Source organism: Sus scrofa, chromosome 4 (assembly GCF_000003025.6).
Source record: "Sus scrofa isolate TJ Tabasco breed Duroc chromosome 4, Sscrofa11.1, whole genome shotgun sequence".
Taxonomy (NCBI): Eukaryota; Metazoa; Chordata; class Mammalia; order Artiodactyla; family Suidae; genus Sus; species Sus scrofa.
The window spans coordinates 28,075,297-28,102,891 of NC_010446.5; the positions used below are offsets into that span (position 1 = coordinate 28,075,297).

General features: G+C 37.1%; 1 protein-coding gene across 1 annotated transcript in view; it reads right to left on the minus strand.

Annotated features, from left to right (window-relative positions):
• PKHD1L1 (PKHD1 like 1) overlaps positions 1 to 27,595 on the minus strand; it is a 152,884-nt gene that overhangs the window by 51,849 nt on the left and 73,440 nt on the right. Inside the window, 18 exon segments of the mRNA XM_021089012.1 lie at positions 364 to 535; positions 1,208 to 1,367; positions 2,523 to 2,674; positions 5,864 to 6,055; positions 8,153 to 8,380; positions 8,383 to 8,664; positions 8,667 to 9,180; positions 11,715 to 11,851; positions 12,916 to 13,157; positions 15,809 to 15,938; positions 17,212 to 17,341; positions 17,786 to 17,865; positions 19,416 to 19,572; positions 19,960 to 20,116; positions 21,585 to 21,759; positions 23,776 to 23,925; positions 24,615 to 24,863; positions 27,491 to 27,595. Of these exon segments, the coding sequence (XP_020944671.1) occupies positions 364 to 535; positions 1,208 to 1,367; positions 2,523 to 2,674; positions 5,864 to 6,055; positions 8,153 to 8,380; positions 8,383 to 8,664; positions 8,667 to 9,180; positions 11,715 to 11,851; positions 12,916 to 13,157; positions 15,809 to 15,938; positions 17,212 to 17,341; positions 17,786 to 17,865; positions 19,416 to 19,572; positions 19,960 to 20,116; positions 21,585 to 21,759; positions 23,776 to 23,925; positions 24,615 to 24,863; positions 27,491 to 27,595 (3,412 nt within the window).

Consider the following 27,595-nt stretch of genomic DNA (forward strand, 5'->3'; position numbering starts at 1 on the left):
GACTCAACGAGGAGACAGTTTCTGGTTCTGGGTGTGTCATCAAGAAGTTTTGCTATCTTAGGTAATTCACTTAAGGGCTTCAGCTTTCTCACCTATATAACACGGGAGTTGATCTAATAATCCAGATCTAACATTCTGCAAGTATGAGAGTCCCAGTAACTTTCACACATAATTTTTGTGAGATTTTTCCATTTTGTCATCGGGGTGGTTGTAAGGCTCAAGTGAAGCAATGAGTGTGGAAGTGCTTTGGGATCTACAGGTACTGTACAGGAGGAGAGCATCAGGATCTCAGCCAGGGTGACATGCGAAAAGGATGCTGTCAAAAGATACTGAAGTCTATTAACAAATAAAAGGCCTATATACTTATATGTGGCTGGTCGCTTCCTGGGAATTGGTTTTCTTGATGAAGGATGAACAGGAAAGCAATCCTGGAGAACACAGCAGTAAGCCTGGAAATTAATAATAACATCCTTCACATCAGGATCCAGGGTCCCAGAAGTGGGAGGGCTCTGATGAAGGTCACTTCTGCCTGACACTGAAAGTGAAGTAAAAGAAGTTTAAAATAATACGATGATCAAAGTACTTGAATGTCAACAAAATCATGGCGATTTGAAAATATTTTTTGAAAATTTTTTTTAGTTTTTATTTCTCTTTATTTTTGAGGCATTGCAAAAGTTGCCAGGCCAGGAGTCAAACCCACGCCATGGCAGTGACAATGCTGGATCCTTAACTGCTAGGCTACCAGGTAACTCCCTGAAAATATTTTTTGGAGAGTAACTTGGTATAATTCAAATGTTATGAAATACATATGAAGCAATTTCAGCAAAATGATGTCTTGTTAAGAAGTACAGTCAAAACATCTTGACAAAAACAAATACTTTAGAACTCAAAATTTATTCTTAAATATCTTCATTATCAAAAAATAATTAAATAATACAAATGGAAACAAAACATATGACAACTTCTGTTGCATTCATTTCATTTAATTTTGTGATGATAAGCATTGGGGCCAATTATGAGTATCTGTGCCACCTCCAAACAGAAAATGTAAGTTCTCAATTCAACTCAAGAGATTTTCCAGCATAAATTTAGTCTCCATTCTTTAACCAACAAACATTTACTGACTTCTGCTATATACAAGGCACTATATAACACATTTAAATGAAGCAATAGATAAAGTAATCCCTTCTGCCTACTGAATACATACCCAGGTAATACAGAGTACTAGTGTTTGCTTCAAGGTGCCAGTCTCCATTCTTGCCAGTATTCCAATTCAGTGGATTTGAGGAGCCATTCCTCATATCAATAATATTAAACATATCAGGATTTTGAGTGAAGTTATGAGAGATGATTACATAATCTTCTTCCTATAAAAGTTTGTCCCCAAAGTGACTTGTTTTATATGTTAATATCCCGCATATTACTTTTTTTTTTTGTCTTTTTGTTGTTGTTGTTGTTGTTGTTGCTATTTCTTGGGCCGCTCCCGCGGCATATGGAGGTTCCCAGGCTAGGGGTCTAATCGGAGCTGTAGCCACCGGCCTACGCCAGAGCCACAGCAACGCGGGATCCGAGCTGCGTCTGCAACCTACACCACAGCTCACGGCAACGCCGGATCGTTAACCCACTGAGCAAGGGCAGGGACCGAACCCGCAACCTCATGGTTCCTAGTCGGATTCGTTAACCACTGCGCCATGACGGGAACTCCCGCATATTACTTTTGATGACATTAATTAACTGCTATATTAAAGCTTAAGTTTCAGTTTTATTTTTCATCTTACACTTGTGTTTTGTTTATTAACATTTTACCTGTCTATGGCGATAATCCTAATTCTGTCACTAAGGCAATGAAAGTCTTTCTCTCTAAATATATGCATACACACACATACATATGTATACATTCAGAGAACATTTAATTTATATAATGTCTCAACACATTTAAAACAGTGCTATGTATTGCTCTTTGGTTGCCCATATGTAGTACAAGTAGAAGAACATGAACGGGGTGAAAACACCCAATTCAGGATTCTGGTGCCCATGAGAGGTGGAGAGTGGAGAATGATAGCAGAGTAAGCTATATAGAGAGCTTGCACTTCATCTAAAATGTTTATTTCTTTAAAAAATCTAAAGTAAACAGTCACAGAATGTTAGATTCAGAGCTAGGTGGTGGGCATACAGGACTTAGTCTGTTATTTTCTATAATTTTCTGTGTTTGGTATATTTCATAATACAAATAATAAAGCCCTTAATATGCCCCAAACATCATGGTAATAACAATGGGCACAAGCCTTGTACTATGGAAAGGCGGCAGAAAGATTGTTTACTTCCGACTCTTAAAGAAGGGTTTTTTGTTTGCTTCTGAGATTTAGGATGGGTTATGAAAAGTGTGCAGGACGTCGCTAGGTCAATACAGAAGCAAGGTCATTCTGGGCCTCACAAACGGTGTATGGATGAGTGTGGGGGCCGCGTTTGAGGAATATGCAATCACAGTTAACAGAAGATGGATTATGCAGCTCTTTGTTTACCTTAAATCCATAGAATGTGGATGTATACGATATGTTGGTTATGTGATCTACACCTTTAAAATACCAGTTAATGTGCTTTGCATTTGGAATCAAAGCCATCCATCCAGACATATGGGTCAGTCGTTTCTTCTGAAAGGGAACAATGCTTGTGCCTGAGGAAGAACATAAAAAAAAACTGTAGTTTCTACCTATTTCTTCTCTTCTGAACAAGTACAAAGGTAAATATTAGTCTAGTCTATGGGTGTCTCAAAGAGGTCAGTAAAGCATTTCATTATTTTATGTTTCAAATGTCTTAGTTTACCTGAAGGCCCCAGTGTTTCCCATCACACTTAACTGAAACATAAAATGGTTTCTCACTTGGAATTTTGAATTGAGATGGAGACTTTAATTCTTAGGGAAAATAAAATCGAAATATGACGGTGATTACAACCGCTAAGACAAAAGTGCTTAAAGATACCAATATAATTCTTTAAATATCATTGATCTAAAATGTATTTAATTCCTAAGGATTTAATTCTTCATAATCCTTGATTTGCAGAGTATGCAAACATATGTTCTGAACTTTATTAAATTCTCCCCATTTGCTGTGTTAACAAAAATCAGCCTAACAAGTATGAATTGAAAGCTCTGATTTAAAACTCTTAAGGAACTAGACTGTAAGAAGACCTACCACTGACACTGACCAGGACACCCTAAATTTTGTGAATGACGAACTTGGAACCTGAACTAGCTGTTATGAGAAAAAGATTTAATTTGAGAGAGTGCCTGATGACTTCATGTTAAAAATTTGAAATGATCTCTTAACACAATATAAAGAAAAAAAATCTGTGACTAGTTGCCCATATTCTACTTTTTCCTCTCCTTTCTCTCTTACTTTTTTTAATCTCTGATTTAAATTTTATGTTAAATTTGCAACCTCTCCCCTTACAAATTTAGGAGGAAGAAGCTAGAAGCAAGATTATAAAATAAACTGTCATTCTTTTCCTTCAGGGATAAAGCAAAACAAATTCTAATATGGGGGAACAAATTCTTAGGCTTTGAATTAGCATTTGTTTTGAAGAGGCACTAAAAACTCAAGTTTCAGAAGACCTGCAGTGTATGAGAAGAACTATGATAATTTGGATTATTCAGCAAATATCCACTCCTCTCCCATCCAGAGGGAAACAGACTTCCCCGCTCTGTTGAGACTGGGTGACTTCTTTGGCCCATAGGATACTAGCTGAACTGACACTTGCAAGGCTGTGAAAAACGTTTGCTGGGTGAGAACACGCTCTTGAGCCTCTGTTACTGCAATGCCAACAGCCTCTCCCAGGGGAATAGTGGGTAGCACACTAAGGTGATGTCTGGCGTACCTGGACAGAAAAATTATATAGACATTGGGGGACAGAAATCTAATTCGAGTTATCTAAGTGGAAATTGGCCAATTCTTTCCTGTTTTCTAGATCCAAGCCAATTCACAGCCTGACAGCACCTCCACTGAGTGGGAGAAACCTATGGCCATTTATCAGGCTACTGCATACCCAAAGAGGAAACTACCCAGACTTTCCAAGAGTCGTTATAGCCTGGCTTTGAACTGATACTAACCCTCAAACACCCTAAGTGCTACCGTGGTCTATCAGCTGAGAATGGGAGCTTATGAAGGCCAAGAGAAAGACTGAGTCTTTGCTCAGTTTCATGGCTGGTCCAGTGTGGCTATAGGCTCACCTTATAGTTATTTTTCCAGTTCCAAAATGTATGGTGAAAAGAGATACAGAACTTTGTTTGAAGGAGGGCAGAAATTGAAATTCTCATAAGAAATATTTTAAGACGATCTGATAACATGGAGTAGAGTAATGAAACTCCAGTATGGCCTGATGGATTTGACACAGCTATAATTTTAGCAGTTACAGTCTGACTGGTATAATCATGCTTCACATTTTAAAAGTTCATTTGGCTTACACTGAGGTTCATCATTTTAGTTTCCAATTGCAAGTCTTCACCTTGTACATACCATTAAATGTGGAAATTTGGAAACACTATCATCAAGAAACTACATTATTTAGATTTATGCAGAAAACTTAGAAAACTATATTTGAGAATCATTGGTTTAGTAAATCTTTAATCAATATGGCTTTCTTTCTCTTTTTCTTTCTTTCTTTTTTTCTTTCTTTCTTTTTTCTTTTATCTTTTCAGGGCTACACACATGGCATATGGAGGTTCCCAGGCTGGAGGTTGAATCGGAGCTGCAGCTGCTGGCCTATACCATAGCCATAGCAATGCCAGATCCAAGCTGCGTCTGCGACCTATACCACAGCTCACAGCAACGCCGGATCCTTAATCCACTGAGCGAGGCCAGGGATTGGACTTGCAACCTTAGGGTTCCTAGTCAGATTCTTTTCTGCTGCTCCACGATGGGAACTCCCTCAATATGCCTTTCTTATGTTCCAAAATCTGCAAACTATCAGAACAGTGTACATGAGCGTGAATTAATAGTAGATAGATATTTTAACTAATAACTCATAGATGGATGGATGGATGGAATGATACATAGATCTGAGCCATTCATGAGAAGCCAGGTCCAGTATGAGGGGAAGAGATACATTTAGTAACTGGAGAAATGCCCACATTGGTTCCCCTAACCAATGAAGGGAGGGAAAATCAGGTAGGAAGGACTGAGTGAACTCTTTAGGAACCATGCTCCTCACCCCTTTTCCAAGATAATAAACTAAAAGCAGTTCCAAATTCTTGAGGGCAAAAATGCAGATATTAATGCCACAGTGAAAAACCTGAGAGATGTGAGGATCAGGATTCCTACCACATCCCCACTTGATTTGTCTGTCTGGCTGGTGCAAATGCCAGATGGATCATGAATAACAGCAGGAAATTAATGAAATCTAGTCCAATGATGTCAAGCACATCCGGTGTTCCAGGTACAGTATCTTTACTGAAACAAATCAGTCAATCAACAGAATCTGGCATCTGGTATGCAGCTATCGACCTAGCAGGTGCTCCACCCAAACCTAGTTCAATCAACAAAGATATTCAAAGTAATTTTCCTTCAGTAGCAGAAACAATGGTATATTTTTACTGTCTTGATCCAAAAGCTATGTCAACTTTCCTGCTCTCTGTCATAATGCTGGCTAGAGGTTCCTTAATCAGCAGAATGTGATGCTGGTCACGTTTATTCAGTACTCCCCTCAAGCCCATTTTGGGTGTGTTATTTGTTTCCAGCCTGGCTTCTGAATGATATAAATATTATGCTTTTTCCAATGTTCTAAACAGTAACTGACAACTCAAGGAGATGATGTAAACTGAGGAAAACATACTTAAATAGGCGGTTTAAATGACTGCATTCTACTTACCGAAAGCGTCTGAGAGAACCACATCCTTTTCAAGCAGAGATACTGGAGAAGGTTTGTTGAATGCTAACCGGTGGAAGCTGACTGAGGCATCACAGACCGAACCAGGGAACCCTCTGCTCCACTCAGCTTCTTGAATACAGTGAGAAGGGTCCAGCAGTGAGCTGTGTGGAATAACGGTGTGTCCTCTGTGACCTAGGAAATTAACACAAACAGCACACATCCTATTTCACGTCAGAAAACGAAAAAAGCCAGACTATCTACATGTACTTACTATGATCCATGGTGGCACAAATACAATCTAAAACTCTTGGTTCATTTTTTGTTGACCTGGGGTAAGGGGACCTCACACAAAGGCTTTGCATGACTCTTTAGTTGGAGAGCTTGTGGTGGAAGTAGCTGAAACGTGGGATCTGAAGTATCCATGAGAACCCATAAAGGGGATGGGATGTGGGATAAATACCTTAGTCAAGGACTCATGGAAGGATGTAGATCTGGGCAGTTTGACCATAGAACTGGTGCTCTCAACCAATGGACAGTCAACTAACATTAAGAATCTAAACTGAGGGAGTTTTCATTGTGGGTTTGGCGGTAATGAACCTGTCTAGCATTTAGGAGGATGCGGGTTTGATCCCTGGCCTCCCTCAGTGAGTTAAAGATCTATTGTTGCCGAGAGCTGTGGTGTAGGTTGTAGATGCAACTTGGATCCGGTGCTGCTGTGGCTGTGGCATAGGCCGGCAGCGGCAGCTCCGATTCGACCCTTAGTCTAGCAATTTCCATTTGCTGCAGAAAGCAAAACAACAACAACAACAACAAATTAAGCTGACAAAAAAAGGGAGAAAGGAGTTCCCATTGTGGCTTGGCAGGTTAAAGACTCAACTGTCTCTGAGAGGATGCAGGTCTGTTCCCTGGCTTTGCTCAGTGGATTAAAGATCCAGCATTGCTGCAATTTGCAGAGAAGGTCACAGATGCAGCTCAGATCTGGTGTAGGCCACAGTTGCAGCTCCCTAGCCTGGGAACTTCCATGTGCTGCAGGTGTGGCCCTAAAAAGAAAAAAAAAAAATGAATCTAAGTTGAATTAAGTAAATAAATAACGGTCACATAAAGCCTTGACTATTAGAACTATCCAAATGTTCTCCCTCTTAAAGCCACAACTAGAGCAGGAGACAAGTCAACAACCATGGGTGAGAATTCAGTCTGTTTGAATATTGAGATGAACCTTCTTCCCTCTCAAAGTCTTTCAAAAATAAATATGTTAATATCTATAGGTTTATTTGTAACTTGTCTCTCTCATAAAGTATTATGTAGAATCATACGCACAAATACACACACATCCTTTCTATCTTATTTAGACAATTCTTTGTGATTAAAATTTTACAAAAATGCTAAATTCTAGAAACTATAACTATTTACAAAAAATTTTGACATGCTCTGAGCTGAAAATGGTAAAAAAAAAAAAAGTTAACTTTGTTGAATTTTATGCTAGAATTCACATTCCTTGAACCAATTCCAAATTCAGAATTTATTTTTTTGTTTTTTTATTTTATGATTTTTATTTTTTCCATTATCATTGATTTACAGTGTTCTGTCAATTTCTACTATACAGCAAAGTGACCCAGTCACTTTCTCTTACATTTTCCTCCATCGTGTTTCATCACAAGTGACTGGGTATAGTTCTCTGTGCTATAAAGCAAAATCTCATTGTTTATCCACTCCAAATGCAACAGTTTGCATCTCTAAATTTGGAATTTAGATTGACAAGAAAAAGGTTATCAGTAGGTCTGTAACTTAACTACTTTGATTTAAGGTACTTAAGCAGGATACATTTAGTCTGTCTACACTGCTTATGTAAATAAACCTGGAATTTATACATTTATGGGGCATGATTGGCTGGAGAATTTGTGTAGTCATGTAAACTGTTTCCTATCTGTGTGATTAATCAACTGAGTATAAAATAGAGGTATTCTCAAACTGAGACAGCTTCTTCTGTGATCAATAGTCCCATAAATATGGTTCAAAATTTGCTGCCAATTCAAAACCAAAGTGCAAACACAGGAGGAAAAGAACATATTTGGAGGCTGCATCTGATAGCTGGGGGCTTTTTCAGAAAAAAAAAAAAAAGTCTTATCTATGCCTAGTGTTGACCTGCAACCTTAAGAATTAGTAAAGTTTTGTACTGAGTAAGACCTGTGACTCACCTGAGTCTGCTTTGACAATCCCAGTCTTTGTGTTCAAGCAAACAAAAATATATATTTCCATAGTATTTTTTCAGAAAATAAAACATCACATTACCTGTAAGTGAACCATCAACATCAATCAGCACCACTTCATGTTCCCATCGAAAGCCAGCCTTGTTTGGTGAGTGCGAATACTGGATGTCAACAAATTTTGCACTCCAACCTCCACATCTGTCATTACAAACGCCGGTGATGGACGTCACTCCCAAAGCCACACAGGTGGGACGGTCAAAGTTCATGAAGTGTACGGAAGACACAGTCAAGCCTTCACTAAATGGGAGACCAGGCCTTTTGTTGTGCAAAATGCAGACCCCATTCCCAGTTCATCGAGATGACCAACTATTTTGGCATTTTTAATCACTGCTCCATTGGTTTCACCCCATCCTCCAACATAAGGAGCCAGGATCCTCTTGGTCTCGATTCCAGCCTCATCATTATTTACCATCACAAAGTTATGGAACTGAAGGGCACCTCCGTTGACCCATTCAGCTCCTTTTTGACAATGCCAAGTAGTAAGTGAATTAAATATTGCAGGCACTGGCACTGTGGAAGTACAAGATCCTGTTTCATGGGGAAATATTCTTCAAATATCCACAATCCAAACCAACCTTGAGAATGAACGGTGTTGTTAAAGAATTCTCCAAGAGGAACTCTTTTCTGGCAGATGTTCTGGTCATAGGATGGTCCATCAGGGTGGTTGTTCATTCGGTACCAAAAGCCAAAATGAGTGCCACCAGCAGCTACATTGTGTCGGATGGTGTTGTTTGGGTTGGTTACCCAAAATGCAGCTGGAGTCACATCGTCATTCAGAAGACTAGTACTTTGCTGTACAAATACTGCCAAGTTATACTGTAGGATATTGCCATGCTCAATACCATCTTCTATAAAAAATGCTCCTCCCCTGATATCATATATAATATTCCTCTCAACCAGAAGGTGATGTGTGTTATGGATAGTAACAGCTCTGTTGTATGTCTGGTGAATCGCACAGCCTCTTACATAAGATTTAAACTGTAAATCTCCAAGCAGGTGCCAGTGTATCGGATATCGCCCCAACCGGAATGCCTGGCCAGCATGGAATATCTGTCAAGCCCAGAAGTCACAGCTTTTTAGTAATACACAGACTCAGAGTTTGCTGGCTCACACTTCCTTTTTTTCTTTTTTTGGCCATGTCCACAGCATGCAGAAATTCCCGGGACAGGGATTGAACCCATGCCACAGCAGTAATCCAAGCCATAGCAGTGACAACACTGGAATCTTAACCCACTGTGGCACCAGGGAATTTCTACGGCTTATACTTCTTGTTTCAAAATAGTATTCACTTTACATTAATTATTACTAATGAATTTATATCCCCCATATTATTATCATTTTTAAATGTTATTTGACTCCCAACCCACCTTGTTTTATTCAATAAGAAGAGCCCATACTTGCTACCAAATAAATGAATGAACAAAAGCCATCTTTGTCTTTTCTGCTTTTCATCTTTGCTCAGTTATGAAACTTGTGTTTAGCAAAATACAACCTTTTAAAAAACTTTTCTCCTTCCTTTTTATCCTTTCTTAATAAAAAGAAACATTTCTTGAATGCTTACCCTGTGCCAGATATTGTGCGAAATGTCTTATATGCATGATCACAGGCTTTACCACAATCCTAGGAAGTAGCCACTTATCATAAGCTTCATTTTACAGAAAGTGAAAGTTAAAAATGCTGAGAATCTTGTTCATGGTCACAAAGTTCCATTGAAACCCACTGCCCTGATTGTAGATTTGGTGATCTTATTAACAATCTATTATACTTTCAATAGGTCTATGATCAAGTAATCCAATTTAGAAGATACTTCTGTGTGTGTTGTGCATGATAGGATTTCATAATTTTTGGAGATAAAATGTTAGGGCATCTAGGTGTTTTCATCATTCCCGTCATGGCTCAGTGGTTAACGAATCTGACTAGGAACCATGAGGTTGCGGGTTCGATCCCTGCCTTGCTCAGTGGGTTAACGATCTGGCGTTGTCGTGAACTGTGGTGTAGGTCGCAGATGCGGCTCAGATCCTGCGTTGCTGTGGCTCTGGGGTAGGCTGGCAGCTACAGCTCCGATTCAACCCCTAGCCTGGGAACCTCCATATGCCAGGGGAGCGGCCCAAGAAATGGCAAAAAGACAAAAAAAAAAAAAAATTAAAATAAAATAAAATAAAAATAAATAAAAATAAAAGCTAAGGAAGTTCCCATGTGGTGCAGCAGGGTTGCCACAGCGTGGTGCAAATTGCATCCAAGGCACAGGTTCAATCCCTGGCCCAGGAACTTCCACATGCTATGCCTGTGGCCAAAAATAAAAAATTTTAAAAAACTTAACTCTTACTAATATTTACTATACAGATCTACCCTCACTCATTCTATATCCAGGAGTTATATGTACATAACATAACCTAGGAGGGGGGTAGTTTTACAAAATGCAATCATTGACTCTGCCACCCTCACTGCAGTGGAGGTGTTCCCAATTTAATGGATTTATGGATTTTACTATCTCTCCTTCCTTCCCTCCTTTTTTTGAATACTTGATAAAAACTGGACTAAACCCTGATTATATAGACTGAATATGAATAAGATACAGAGAAGCTCCTGACCTCTTGGACAGAACTAGCATATTTATTCTTTTATTTATATATTTGTTCAATGAATAGTCAATTGAGAATCTGCTATATCCTAAGCACTGTTCCAGCTACAGAGGAAACAGAAGAAAACCAGAAGGACAAATATCTCTGAAATGGCTTTTTTTGTTCCAGAGGAAGAGATGAAAACAAATCAAAACTAGATATACTGTCAGAAGTTACGAAAAAATAAAGAAAAAATAGATGTTTGGGCAGCTATTTCAAATAAAGATGGTAGGAAGCGTCTCCCTTAAATAACATTTGAGAAGAGACCTGACTGAAATGAGAGTGTGAACCATTTAAGTAGTTGGTGGAGGGGCATTCCAAGCAGAATGAAAAGCAAGGGCAGAGAACCTTTGAGAAAGGAATGCGCTCAATGTGGTCAAGGGACAGGGAGTGGCCAATGTAGCTGGTGTGGCAGGTGCCAAGTGAAGAATCAAACAAAAAGTCAGTGTCCATCTAGTTAGGAATCAGATCATTTGGGTCCTTTGTGAAGGGGATGGATTTTTCATTTAGGTGTAATATGAAGCCATTGAAGTGTTTTGAACAGTGTAGCAAGACCTAATTCACACTTTAAAAACTATACTTTGGCTGTGGTGTGGAGATTCCACTGCAGAAAGGGCGGAAGCAGAAAGACCAGTTAGGAGAAAAGCAGAATAGTCCAAATGAAAGGTGATGGTTGCGTGGGTTAGGGACCAGGTGGAGTGGTGGGAAAAAAAGTGGATTCTGATACAATATTTTGTGGGCAGAGGGGATAGAATTTGTTGATGAATTTGATGTGGGGTATGAAAAAACAGTAACAAAATTTTAGCATGTTTACATGAATAAATATTCAGATGTATTAAAATCATCTCTTTACTTATCTGTGTCCTCTACCAGATTATAAGCAGCACCTAGCAAAAGCAGGTACTCAGTACACATTCATTGTATAAACAACCTTGGACAAACTATTATAACAACACCCCTTACCTCTACATATTCTATTCTTCCAGTTACCATGTTAGCATCAGGTACAGGAGCATGAAACATAATGCAGCCTCCAAACTGGTCACTTCCTATTTCTTCTCCAAACTTTCCTTGGAGACATGTCTGTGTAGCAAATTCACCTTTAAAAATATTTTTAAGACTTCATAAAGAAAAACCATGTTAAAATCCTCTAATTATATAAAGACTGTTTCTCACACCTAATTATATCTTTTTATTTGCATATAATTTTAATCTCATCCTGGAACATAATTATTTGCATTCACATCATCTCTGCACAGTAAGAAAGGTAAATGCTTTGTCTTGTTCATCTCTGCATCCTCGAAAGTACTTACCACAGTACTTTTCAGAGAAGATACTAGATAAATATTTGGATGGTCGAGGGAATACTGATAAGGGTATTTGTTTTATTATCTCTGAATTTATTTTCCTCAAGATTTGAGATGAACATAATTAATACACTCTTATACCAGTATACCACTAGAACATGCATTATCTCACTAAATTCTTACAGTAGTTTGGCAGAAGAGGAAGCATTTTTATTTTAAATAGGATGAGACTAGGTTTCGCAATGGACATTGTGAGACCTGATGCAGATTAACTGGAATCAAAACACAGGTCGTTTGCCATTGAATTAAATGAGCTTTGTCTTAGACATTCCATCGAAGAAAAGGCTGTATCAGTTATTATTCAACTACTTATAGGATTGTAAAGTAGCAGTGATTACATAAAATATTTAAGAGACTTGTAAAATGCACTGCTTCTTAACTACACATGTACATATGTATATTATATATAATTCATGAGAACTGTAAGTTGATTAGTTAAGGATAGCCATTGAATGAATTTCAACTACTGACACCTGAGTAGAAGAGACAAATGTCACTTTAGGACCAAGTAACCAGTTTCTGGTGCTTAACTCCTCAGCGATCTCATCTCCTGTCTCAGTGATCATGGAAACCCATGTTGAGATGAAGTCTCTATCAGCCTAGACCTGGAAAACTGCAATGAGCAGAGCCCTCTCTTGACCCATACTGGACACATGTAGCATAAATGCGAAATCATTTAAAATCACTAAAACTTTAGGCTTATTTATTGCTAGAGCACAACCAAGTCCATTAGTTCTTAATACATTTGCAGTATCTGGAAACATTTCAAGTTGACATGCTAAGGCTGCTAAAAGTACCTGTGTCAAATCCATCAGGACATGCTGGAATTTTGTTATTCCACTCCACATTATCTGACCCTCGTATTAAAATATTTCTTGTAAGAATTCCAATTTCTGCCCTTGCTTCAAACAGAGTTCCATCTGGGAGAGTGACAGTGATTCCTAAGTGTGTGTAATTCAGGGGATGAGTTAATGTTATGCTCAGGCCATCAGCAGATACAGATGCAATGGTCCTTTTTTCATTCTCTCGCTGGCTATGCCTGTAAAAGTTTTTAAGAAAAAACTCTCAAAATTAATATAAATTAATATAACATTGTTTTGGTGCATTTGTTTTATGCTATTTTGAACATCTGTAAAACAGGAAAAGTCTCCAAACATCCTACGATATACAACAAAGAATTATTCGGTCCAAAATGTCAAACGTGCTGAGATTGAGAAAGCCTTACAAAGGGAATCCATTGGAGGTTCCTGAGCAGGGAGAAGAAATGCTTAAGGTGAGTTCAAGAGGTCTTATTTCTACCTACTCTTTCAATACACCCCACATTCTAGCAAAAGGACTGGTCAAATATATAATATACACATTCATGTTACTGACTCCTTCAGCAAACATTTTTGAGTGTTTAGCTTGTTTTCTAGGCACAGAGCTAAGTACTGGTGATACCAAGTAGAAAGTGTCCCTGAGTTTAGAGAGACATGCGTTGCTGTGGCTGACTATGTATTATCTCCTAAAGCATAATTGGTGCCGTTGACAGAGGTGCCCGTAGGGGAGTTACCTCTATCTTCCAGCATTCCTTTCTGATTCCTCTCTCCCTTGGCAAATCTTTCCCTTCCTTTACATACCTGTTCAAAGTCGCATGTGAAATAGGTTGAAAGGCACCTCTCTCAATTTTCCCAGCCCTTTTCCTGCATTTGCAAGAAGCTCTGCACAAGGAAAGTCCCATCGGCACTCATCATCACCACGTTACAGTCCCACCACACATTTACTACTCCTTCCTTCCCACAGCCCGTCTGTCCCTCTAGGTGAGGCACCCGTTGAATCTTTCTGTGTGCTGAGCACTTGGTCCAGTACCTATCACAACCCAATCACAGTTTTTGATGGGTTGAACAAATCCATGCAGAAAGAATTCCTGAGGGAAGAAGGTAGAGGAAGGGAGCCCAAATAAGAAGCTGATGGACTCTTCCAGGGTGAGGGACTGAGAGTCTAAATTAAACTGAGAGCAGGGGAAGCGGGTAGAAGAGGCACTTCAAGGGGAGAACTTAAAGAACTTGGTGATGTGAAGGAAGTGAAGAATGCTGAGAGTCAGGTCACTAGGAAAGTCTTTGTGAAGATCAAAATTAGACTGTAGGGTTTAAAGAGAAAAATGGACAGTGAAAATGAAATGGAAGAAATGGGCATAATATTTAAGCAGTTGAATAACTTTGAGTCAAGTTCTGCCCTGTTTTACACATGTAAACTCATTCAATCTTTACAATAGTTCTGAGATACATACTAATGACATTCCAATTTTAGTGAAGTACAAAGAGGTGAAAAAATACGGCCTCAGCCCTAATAAGTGGTATTGCTAGTTGGTTGAACCTAGGCAGACTGCCTTTAGAAGTAGTACTCTTTAAAAACAAATTATTGAAGTATTGCTGATTTACATTGTTGTGTTAATTTCTGATGTACAGCAAAGTGATTCAGTTATACATGTGTATATCCTTTTTCATATTCTTTTCCATTATGGTTTATCACAGGATATTGAATACAGTTCCCTGTGCTAAACAGTAGGACATTGTTGATAAGAAAGTAGGGTTTTTAACCACCTGCTTTACAAAGTCTCAAATAGGATTTACCAGTGAAATAGTGAACAATGAGTTAGCTTTGGTGGGGGGGAGTCCTTAAGTCATGTTTCTTAAAACTAAATTCTAAACTTACTGTTTTATTTCCTCCAGAAAAGCTATAAATCAGGACTTTCTATTCTGTTAGTAAGCCCTGTCATTTTGCTGCTTTTTAATTTTGGCATTATGTAATTCCAAGGGCAGAGGGAAAAAAAAAAAGGGTGCTTATAAAGTTAAGTATATATTTAACTCTTCCTAACATCTGCAAGTCTATTTTTAACTTGGAAAGTGAAAACTCAAAATACCATCCCGAATTTTAATTCTAAATTGAATCACGACCTTAATATAATTTAGCCGTTTCTTGCCATAAATTACTATTTGTTCCCTGACTGGTATAACTATATCTAATTTTGCTATTACTCATAATTTGAGCCATAAAGCAAAAATAAAGCTCCTCTTGATTCTCTCCTCACCAATATTTTTGGTGTAGCTATATTAGTTTTGTTCTTTTATTTCTTATTTGCTAAAATATACAATTAAACAGAAATTAGGGGTCATAAGCAGTTTTGATTGTAAAATGTCATGTTAATCATCATAATTTCTCCCCTTATTTTTAATCGTGACTAACAATTTTGCTCCCTGGGAACCACGGCCAAGACTGGAAGATAAAAGAGTTCACGAGAGCTGCTTTCAACCATGTTCTTTGGTCACCCCAAACAAAGAAGTTTATTTACATTTTTACATGCATTCCTGCTCTTAGCTAAAGTCACTCAGAGGTTTTCAAATGACTTTTAATAGCTGAATGCTTTTATCAAACAAAATCTTACATGGGAACCTAACCATGAAAAACAACTAAAATCTTTTATTTGTATACATTTATACTTCTTCTTATTGTAAATTCAATCCGTGAAACCTCAGTACACTGAGGATCAATCCAGTGTTAATATTTGGCAAATACGTAGTTGGCTTTCATGCTTCTTTATTAGGTTTCAAATTTAAATCAAATAGTTGTGGACCTTCCAAATCATTTGCTTTTTACATAAAAAAAATCTCTATTCTAAATCAAAGTTATTGAGCCCAGAAGACATCATACCTGTGTCCTGTGCTTGCAATTATAATCTCGTCTCCAAGTTTCCACGTTACTGCTTCTTGTAAAATCAAAGTCCTTTCCCCCGCCTTTGCAGTATGAGCCAAACGAGTCCAGATCACAGGAACGGGCAGACCTGGAGCCAACATTCAACCCGAGAACTTCTTTAGCTGCGTTTGCTTGGCTATTAAGAACTTTGTGCATTTTAATCCCTTTCTGGGTTGAAACAGTTTTGACATGGTTCATTTTACTTTAGCTTAGATGGTTCATTGTACCTTTCTCAAAAATGAAACTTTTAGAGTGCTTGCCTTATAAAAGTAAAAGATGTGTAATAACATGTATGGTTCTACAAATTTTAAAAAAATCCTTCTGCAATGACATATTCTATTTATGACAATCTTCTTTATATGAACTCAATATAAATGGTGTGATACTGTTGATGAAATGGGCAGAACCCTATTATCTTTGTCATTGTTGATAGAAATTGCTTAAATTGATAAAAAGGAGAGAAATTAAATGTGTAAATTTCTAAAAATTCCATTAGTGCATATATTTAGAACAGTGCAGGACATTTATGATCACAAGGGGGTATCATATTTATATATCCTAAACTTATAAAAAAGGTAGATTATTGCAATAGAAGATGTCATATAAAAAAGACTCACACCATACTACCTTTAAATAATGTTACCCTGATAACTCAAATATAAAATGATTTTCTGTTTGATAATAATTCTCCAGAATATAGTTACAGAAAAATGTAACTATAAATCTATAGTTATATATTAGAAAGAGCCCATTTTAAAATACAAATGTTAGGAGCTCCCATTGTGGCTCAGAAGGTTAAGGACTCGAAGTTGTCTATGTGAGGATGTGTGTTCAATCCCTGACCTCTCTCAATGGGTTAAAGATCTGGCATTATCATAAGCTGCAGTATAGGTCGCAGACGTGGCTCAGATCTGATGTTGCCATGGCTGTGGTATAGGCTGTAGCTGCAGCTCTGATTTGATCCCTGGCCTGGGAACTTCCATATGCTGCAAGTGTGGCCATAAAAAAATTTTTTAAATGTTAGCAGTCATAATTTCTGCTTCTAGACTTAATGCCTTTTTATTTAGCGATGTGAACAAAGAAAAAAAATAAGTATAAACTGTCTTAAGTGCTAAATTAGGCAAAAGATGTGGTGGAAGGGCTTCCCAGGAATGACCTAGGTTGTGACCTTGGTGGCTTGGTGAACGGGGCTGGCTTGGCCTGGATAAGGGAGGGAAAAGATAAAGAAGAGAAAAGAGGAAATGCGTAAAGACAGGAGAAGCTTGGCAAGGTTTCATTTAGAGGGAGTAATCAGGAGGATTATCTCTGGCTTCCTGGTTAGTCTCTCCTACACCAATTCCCCAAGCCCTTTTACCCCCTACCATGCAGATCCAGGATTCCCTCGCGCACAGCCAGCGTTTTGGCGCCATATACTGGGAGCTCAGGAGATCGCAGGTGCCCATGCAAGGTAATGACTGCCTTGTGCTGAAATGGGGATTCTTCTGTCCCAATCTGCAAGGGATTTCACAAGCATCATTCAGAAAGTTAAAGCTCATTATCCACAATTCCAATTACTCAAAATCATATTCTTTCTTCTGAACATTGATTTTACATTCTCAGTGTCTTTCCCTCCAAAAGATATACCTTACATTTTTCCAATCAGCCGAATACACCATGCCAGAACTTTGGAAAGTACACTGATTTTAGCCACATCTCAGAGCTGATTTTTTATGCTCTATTTAAAATTCTGCTCTATGATAATACACTGTACTTCCAATTAAAAGCACAAGAATATTCTGGGAAACTTTCAAAATCCAGAAAAAAAGATTTTATGCTAAGAAAGGAGACCTACACAAAGATAAACTTGTGAGAGTTTAGCACCATTAACTGTCCATTTTACACATAGTATTTTAAAAAGAAATGGAGAGAAGTTAGCAATGAAAAATTCTCTGATACCTGAAGAATGCCTCCATCTGTAAGTAGAATATTTTCTGCCTGGAGTTCAATGTCAGCTTCATCAAATATTAGAGTTCCACCTACAAACCATACAATTATGAGCTATATCACGAGGAAAATTCTTATTAAAAGCAATTTGTTAAATTGTATTTTAAAGTTTAATTTCTTATTTCTGTCTGTAGTCACTATGCATATCCCTTCTCTTCACTCTTTTGCAACATAAAGTATAAAAACTTCAGACAAGACCCAAGGAGTTGATAGAAAATCAAATCTAAGGGCAGATTATTTTCCCTCGATCATTTGTTACTTTAAATGCTATTAAATAGTGCAACCATATAAGTTCTATTTCTATAAACACAGGACCTTAAAATATAAATTAAGAACAAAAAATTAAACAAACACCTTCTATAGAAACTGTAAAATGTCAACATTAGCTCTAAACTTTTGTCCACTAATTTGCATTATAACAACTATAGCCCGATTAACATTATTATTATTATTATTATTATTATTATTATTATTATTATTATTATTATCAGCCACGTCCATGGCTTGTGGAAGTTCCTGGGCCAGAGATCAAAACTGCACCACAGCAGTGACTGGAGCTGCTACAGAGACAATGCCAGATCCTTAACCCACTGTGCCACAAGGGAACTCCCTGCATTATTAAAGAATGTGCTGAGATATCACTTTTTAAGAGACTGATATAAATTTTTGGACAGCGAAACTTTACTTGTCCAAAGGCTTAATAGTTAGTAACTTAAAATAACTGAAACACTGCTATTATCCCAGAAGTTAAAACAAAAGCAAAACACAAATATCTCTGAACAGATAAAACCATTATGGCAAAATTTATACACTAAAGCCCTAAGCGTTTTCACTTTTGCCAATTATGGCTTCTTTTACACACAGTTTTAACATTTTTAGTAATTTAGCTTTCTGTATTAAAAATAGATTATTAATGGAATTCCCTCATAGCTCAGCAGGTTAAAGATCCAGTGTTGTCACTGCTGTGGCTCTGGTTAGAGCTGTGGCATGGGTTTGATTCCTGGCCCAGGCACTTCCACATGCCTTAGGCATGGCTAAAAAAATAATAAAACAAACAAACAAACAAAGTAGAGAGAATTTCAGGTGACAGTTGAAAGCAGGTTCACAAGCAAAGTTTAAACCACAAGCTGGCATCCAAGGGGGTCTAGGGGGTCATTTAGTAAGAATTTAACAAATCCCTCTGATTGTATAACCCCAGGGACCCACTATAATAGTGTTTTTCTAAGTGGGAAATACCTTTTGTGATCCGCTTCATGTGCATTGGCACACACCCCACACACACACACAACTACTGAAACAAAAGTTTCATGAAAACATTTAATTTTAAAAGATGCTTATCCATATCTGTGTAGTACTTGCCAATATTTTCTATTCTATTTCATTAAAAGATTTGGGTTTTAACAAAGTAAATAATTTTATAACCACAAATGGATTATAATACTCAATTTAAAGAACTCAGTACTACACATTGCATTCAGAATATGATACAATCATGGATGTTATAATCATGAATTTTGATTAAATTAACTTTACAGAAATATTTCATAGGCAGAGTCTAATAAACAGATTTTCAGAAACTTACCCTGAATAAGCAACATTTTCAGGATAGGGGTATTTTGATCCAGCAAAACTGTCTGTCCTTTCGTAATAACAACTAGTGAGCCTTCCTCTGGGGGAGACTTTCCTCCCCATGTGAAGTTGGAGGACCAAGCATCAACATACAGGAAGTCTGCATTATCCTGCAATAGAACAGTACAGACTTTAGAGGTTTTATCATGATTCTTCATTTAATTTCTCAGAATGAAGAAATATAAAACAATGAACATTTTCATTAATAATAAAGCATAACCTACCTTAAATATGTTTGAGCTGCCTATTGGTTAATTTCACAATAATAAAAAGCTGAAAAAAACCATTAACAATTACCCTGAAACCCAAAATAATTAGAAATCTGAAATAAAATTTTAGTAGTAAATAAAAAAACATAACCCACTTAAATTTATTATCACATCTCAGAAATTTTGGGGGAGACATTAACGAGGTAAAAAGTCTATTGCTAATTACTTCACCTCCCATAAAGCTAGTTTTTCTATTGCTCAGACTAGTCTACCCAACAGCACCATTACCAGTTTGGCCATGCCCATTCTTCTGATGTTGACATGCACTGGAGCCCACCCTGAAGGAGTGTGGGCATTTGTCATGCAGATGATATACGTCTTGTTGGAATATTCAACATCACATTTGGCTTCAGCTACAGTAATGAGAACATCCTGTATGTTTTCACTATAATATAAAAAGGGAAACAAAACATTTTTTTTTCTCAAATTTCTAGGTCACATTGTCAAACTCTATGATCCATATGCATTATTGTAAAAATAATGATCTAATTTTGTGAGTCATCAGAGTGCAGACTGACACTTTTTTTCAGTAGTAAAACTTCAACACATTTGTTGAAGTAAAAAAGTAAAGAGATTATGAGGTCAGGAAATAAAACTGTACAAACTAGCAAAGTATTGCAGTATTGGAGAAAAACTGCTTGGGTTCAAATTATTGAGGATTCTATGTTGGTCTCCAAACAGGCACCTTCATAAGAGACTTTCCTTGATCATTTGTCTCTGTGACATTTTTGCCCCATTCACAGACTTTGGAACTTAATCTCATATAAAAATGCAAGTCCAAGGAATTATAAATATTTGAGGAATGAAAAGTACCTTCTATGATTTAAATGATCTGGGATTTTAAAGTCAGCCTTATCCACTTGATTGTTATTACTCTAAAAGGTAGATCTGAGAAGATATTGCTGTGGTTTATGTCAGAGAGTGTTTGGCCTATATTTTCCTCTAAGAGTATAGTGTATCTGGTCTTATATTTAGATCTTTAATCCATTTTGAGTTTATTTTTGTGTATGGTGTTAGTAAGTGTTCTAATTTCATTCTTTTACATGTGGCTGTCCAGTTTTCCCAGCATCGATTATTGAAGGGACTGTCTTTTCTCCATTGCATATTCTTGCCTCCTTTGTCATAGATTAGTTGACTGTAGGTGCATGGGTTTAATTCTGGGCTTTCTATCCTGTTCCACTGATCTATATTTCTATCTTTGTGTCAGTACCATACAGTTTTGATGACTGTAGCTTTGTAGTATAGCCTGAAGTCAAGGAGCCTGATTCCTCCAGCTTCCTTTTTCTTTCTCAGGATGGCTTTGGCTATTCTGTGTCTTTTGGGCTTCCAAATAAACTTTAAAATATTTTGTTCTAGTTCTGTGAAAAACATCCCGCCTTATCCACTGAAAGATGATAGTGCAGTATATAAATTTGAGCCAAAATAATGAATATGTTTAGGAAGAAGGAATATAAACAGTTAAATGAAATGGACCCAATGAAAGAAGGGATGTTTCACTGAACCAATGAAGCAGATGATGGTTGGAGGCGAGATTTGGGGGAACGTATAACAAAAGGTGATTTATACTTGTGACGTTACTTACTAGAATCTGGGAAAAGTTATTTAGCCTCTGTAATGTTAGCCTTCTAACCAAAAAATAGGATTAACAAATATCTAAGAAGGTAATACAGAAAGTTTCTGTGGGGTAGAAAGGTTACTGGCACAGAGTGTTAGTCAGTAAAGGTAGTGTGGCTTTTGGCAGATGCACACATATTCCATGACTATATTCAACACTGTCCTGGCACACGAGAAAGCAGATGCAAAGGCTGAAGTCTGGAAACCCACGCTGATGTATGTGCTTATGAAGACAATACCTGAAGCCTGATCCCAGGACTCTCAGTCTGGTGCCCCCTGCTGTGCTGCCTCTCTTGGGAGTTATTTCAGTGATGAGCGGAGTCATCAACAGGGTGTAGGTAAAAGGAGTCGTGGATTGAGACACATCCTTCCCATTGACCACACTCACATCACAGGCTTGCTCGGGTCCACTGCCTATAAGAGGATCAAACTGATTCAGTTCTTCCATCAGGCCTTTACTGATTTCCAAACACACCAAACATTTACAATAACATTTTTCTTTTCCCAAAGTCACTTTCACAGGCTATAGTTGAAGTAATAAAGATCTCCAGCAACAGCCAAAAATATCACAAAGTTCACACACATTATCAACAGGGGAAAAACCTTTGGACCCTCCCCTGGAGCCTCTTATTGTAGGCTAGTCTACAAACCTGCCTGTTTGGTTTTCCAGTCCTAGAGGATTCAACATTGCAAATTAGAGGGAGGAAGGAAGAACTGCCTATGGCAGGCGTGCTGACAACAGCAAGGAGTGATACCTGAAAGCAAGGTAAAAGATAGAAAAAATACAGAAACTCTACACAAAAACATAGCATAAAGAAGCAGAACCAGGAGTTCCCGTCGTGGCACAGTGGTTAACGAATCCGACTAGGAACCATGAGGTTGTGGGTTCGATCCCTGGCCTCACTCAGTGGGTTAAGGATCCAGCGTTGTCGTGAGCTATGGTGGTATAGGTTGCACCACAGCTCAGATCTGGCTTTGCTATGGCTGTTGTGTAGGCCGGCAGCTGTAACTCGGATTCAGCCCCTGGTCTGGGAACTTCCATATGCTGTGGGTGTGGTCCTCAAAAGACAAAAGACAAAAGACAAAAGACAAAAAAAAAAAAAAAAGAAAAAGGAAAAGACACCAGTGTTAAAACCAACAACCTGAAAATCTTGACAGCATTGCTGCATTTTTTTTTTAATCGCAATACAAACTCTGATGCTGAAATGATAGTTAAGCCCAGTCAGAAAAATGTTATATTTTCTTCAACATTTCTTGTTTAAAAAGTCAGGAGAAGCAAAAATGTTTAGAAAAATGTCATCAAATTTTGCTAATTTTTGGAGTTCCCCTCGTGGCTCAGTGGAAACGAATCCAATTAGGAACCATGAGGTTGTGGGTTTGATCCCTGGCCTTGCTCAGTGGGTTAAGGATCTGGCATTGCCATGAGCTATGGTGTAGGTTGCAGACGAGGCTCAGATCTGGTGTTGCTGTGGCTGTGGTATAGGCCAGTGGCTACAGCTCCGATTTGACCCCTAGTCTGGGAACCTCCATATGCCTAAAAAGGACAAAAGACAAAAAAACAATTTTTGTTAAGTTTTTAAAAAATGTCTGAACATAAACCATATATTTTATTTATCTATATTATTCCCTTTGGTTCTTCTTAAATGTTGTTAGATAATTAAAATTTATTGTGTACTTAAAATACTAGACATTTAAACTTCAAAGTAACCTACCAAATTAGGACCAATATCATCTCCACTTAATAGATGGACAAATTGAACAGAGAGAAGTTACTCAGCTGAGGTGACACAGTTAAGTGGCAAAACAAATTCAGGGCTCCCCAGAGCCCAGGCTCTTAACCACTAATTAAAAGCAAATAAGAGTAATAATAATAATAGCAAATCACATATCATGTTTCAGATATCATTCTATTCTCTATATACATTAGCTTATTAAACCTCAAAATAATCCTATAAAGTAGGCTAATGTGATTATTTCCATCTTACAGATGAGAAAACTAAGGCACAGAGAGGTTGAATAACTTGCCCATGGACACAGCTTGGGTTTGTATCTTGGCATTGAAAGGTAATGCGTGAAAGGCATTGCCAGAGTTCACCCTCATAACCATTATACTAGCCTACCTTCAAGGAAAAGCTAATACTCCAAGAGGAACTAACAACATGTTCTCCATTTGGCATGCTCAGTTTCTGTGATAAAAGGAAATGTTGCAATTTATTATCAACAGTTCAGTCTAACCCAAACGTTATGAATCTCAGAAAACATATAAACCTGGAAAACAACATTCTAAAGAAACTGGTTAAAATCAGGAAATTCATAAAGGTGATTCAATTGCCCTAATGAACACAAAAACTTGGAAAAAGAAATTCAGGCTGATCTCTATAAAGTTAAACAGTGCTCCAAGACTGCCATTCTTTTATTCTGACGACTTACCATTGTGAGGTGGAATTTCACATAATAATGTTGTATAATTAGATTTAAGTCTGTCAACTGCACATTTTGAGCCACACACTAATATAACTGAATTGTGCGGATTAAACCCAGTGCCTCTCACAGTCATGGTCTGACCACCACCAAAGCTTCCTAGTGAAGAAATATAAAAGGGAAAAACAACGTTAATGAAAAGAAAACCTCCTCTGTGCATATGTTTAACTTTATTTTTAAACCTGAAATGGAATATTAAATGAAATGATTCTTAGAACTGAAATCATATTTTAATTATATAACATTATATTAGTGCAAGGATCTCTTTTCATTATAGTGATTGGAGTATTTTAAAACCCTCACTGAATAAATGTCACATTCAAAGAAATGTCAGTTATTTAAACTACTTTTAGGAACTAAAATGTTATTTAAAAGAAATGTCACAAAGAATTTCAGAGTAGTCGAAACAAACGTAAAATCACTCTTCTAGTCAAAAGTACATTGATTATACTTTCTTAAGGTTTTTAACTACTAAAATAATTTTCAAACAGAAAAAAGACTTATTTATGTAGACATAATTACAGGACAGTGATGTCTAAACATGATTTTTAAAAAAAATTTCCGCATATAACCTGGACGTTTTTGAAAGGGTTAAATTTTAAATAAATTATATATCACAAAGAGAAATAAACAAATATTTTGAAATAATTGTTCTCTTTGATGTTTATTTGATGCATAAAAATATGTGTTATAGAAACTACAAATTTTAGCAGTTTGAAGAATTTTTTTTTTTTTACTGTTTACTGAAACAATATAAAATTTCTAGGTTCTGGCTCATTCATGATTACCTTGGCTTGGATGAATATTTTGAATAGTAAGTGGGTACTGGAATACAACTGCGGACACAGCACAGCCTTTTGTTTTATGATGCATTGTAACAGGAAAAGTGCCACCTGCATGCTCTCCAATGACACACTGCAGTGCAGTATCATTGGCCATGGTCACATTACACGGACTGCTATTGATCATCACAGAAATGTCCGGGATATCAACACCAAAATTCAATCCAGTGATCTGAATTTCAGTTCCTGGAGGACCTTTTAAAAAAAACAGACCATATAAACATATCTCAATTCAATACTTACACATGCATTTAAAGATATATCTATTTAATTCCATAAACAATGTCCAATCTTTTCAAACCAATGTAAACATCAACAACACATGTATGCTGTTTATGGTATAGTAACTATAAGATATTTATCTCAATGTTTATTATTTTCCAGAGCATCTGTCCATTCTACTGTATTGTAAGTTTCTAGTGATTCAGGATAGTGGAAAAGAGAAAGGGAAAAGATACAGAGGAAGGGAGTATGAATGCCTGAGCAGCAGGTGTTGGGTTAGAGTATATTTTAGGGATAAAGCTTACTTTCTAATAACTTTGTACTTTCCTGATATTTGCAACTGTTCTGAGGAATGATGATTTTTCTTTCTTTTTTTTTTTTTTTTTTGGTCTTCTCTAGGGCCGCTCCCACGGCATATGGAGGTTCCCAGGCTGGGGGTCTAATCAGGAGCCACAGCTCATGGCAATGCTGGATCCTTAACCCACTGAGCAAGGCCAGGGATCGAACCGGCAACCTCATGGTTCCTAGTCGGATTCGTTAACCACTGCGCCACTGACAGGAACTCCAATGATGATTTTTCTTAATTCAAATATTTTCAACATGTATGACTTGATAAAGAAATTATGATATATAAATAAGTGTAATATAGTAATTACAGAAATAAGGGATAAATTTTAAGACTTAGAGATGAATGTTGATGTTAATGCCTTGAATAAATGTACATAGAATAAAGAATTTCAATCATGCTGTTCCTTTCTTCTCTTTTTTTTGACAAAAATGCACTGAGGGCATTACACACATGAAATTTTCCATAGGTCATCCAAATGCATAGCTACATACCTACATAATAAGTGAATAGATATTAATCAACACGTTACAAACGCAGAGTCACTAAGTACTAGTGTGCTTTATTTCAAGTAGTAATAATAAAAATAACCATAGAGTTGATTATATAATAAGAATCACTGAAATATAAGTTGTCATTTTAAAGATCATAGATATAAATGAGATTTTTCATGTTAGGAATAGTTTTAAGATACAAGGTAAAATAAGGTCTTGGGCTCTTAAACTTTTAATTCTGTCTGGCATTTCACCTTTCAAATGGAAGTGTTGCTCTAAGTGTGATCTATTGCTTTGTCTCTTTAGTAATAAAAGAGCTCAGTTCTCACTTATCTACAAATCTCGTATATCTACAAACACATTGTTTTGAAAGATAATTCAAAGAGAAATGAGACAGAAGTGGTTCATGGAAATTTGGAACATATGCCAATATCTAGTTCTTCATTTGCAATTATGGCACTGCTATTATAATAATACAATATGTTGGCATATGTTCCAAATTTCCATATTTGCTTTTTAAAATCCTAAATGAGAAAACTAGACATTTGAAAGAAAATTTCCCTAGCAAAATTCTTGAAGGCAGAGAACATATCTTACCCAAACCTGGCACTTACAGACATTTTTAAAGGCCAACAATTAATGAGTTCTTTATTAAAAAGTATCATTTTAAGTTGCATTATATTAATGAACTTCTTTAACCTTTGAGGTAGGTATCTGCTTGCAAAGGAAACTGTAATTAAAAACAAATAAAAAAACAAACAAAAAAACAACTTGTCCAAACTTTCACCACTGGAGAGAAGAACCGAGATGGGAACCCACGGATCAAGGCCAAGTTCCCAGCCATTACTCTACAGCTACATCTCCACAATTCATTACCTAGATGAAAAGCATTCCACCAGAAACAGCATAACATAATGACAAAGGATCAAGAAAACAGAGCTTCCCTCATGGCTCAGTGGTTAATAAATCCAACTAGGAACCATGAAGTTGCGGGTTCGATCCCTGGCCTTGCTCAGTGGGTTAAGGATCTGGAGTTGCCGTGAGCTGTGGTGTAGGTCAAGGACACGGCTTGGTTCCCGCGTTGCTGTTGCTCTGGCGTAGGCTGGCAGCTACAGCTGCAGTTAGACCCCTAGCCTGGGAATCTCCATATGCCTCAGGCGTGGCCCTAGAAAAGACAAAAAAAAAAAAAAAAAAAAAAAAAAGGTTAAGAAGACATCTCAATCTATTCTTAGCTTAGAAAAACAAGTCATGTTAAATAATTTTAAGTAAATTCTGTTTTATATTATTTTTCCATCTGAATGGACAATTACCACCTTAAAAATAATTCTGTTGTGTTAATAATCAATTGCAGTTTCACGGAAACAAGATACTCTAAAAAATTCTCAATGTTAGTAAGATCAAGCACTTGTGAATTTTAATAGGTATAGGTATATCCTGTGCCATATTCAACATTAGTGACACAAAATAATGACCAATTTCAGTCGTTAGATATTCATCTATTTCTTCTTCATTTTGAAACTTAGGTCAAGTTAATGCGGATTTTGTCATAAAAGAAGTCAGAATTGGACTAAATAATTTTATCCCAAGATGTCCAAAAAATAATCACAAAATAGAGATTACACAAAACTCAAATCCCACTATTAAGAGGGACTGTCTAAATACATCCTCATAATCATTTGTAAACATTACTCCAATTCTATGCTAATAGGTGTTACTGATAATATGATATCAAGACAACAAAAAGGCAGGTATTGGAGTACCTGTACTTGGGACAATTCCTCTGAGAAGTGGAGTATCTTCCAAGGCATATGTAAATGACAGAGGTGGATAAGCAACGGTGTTAACAGAGATCTTCACGCTGACCT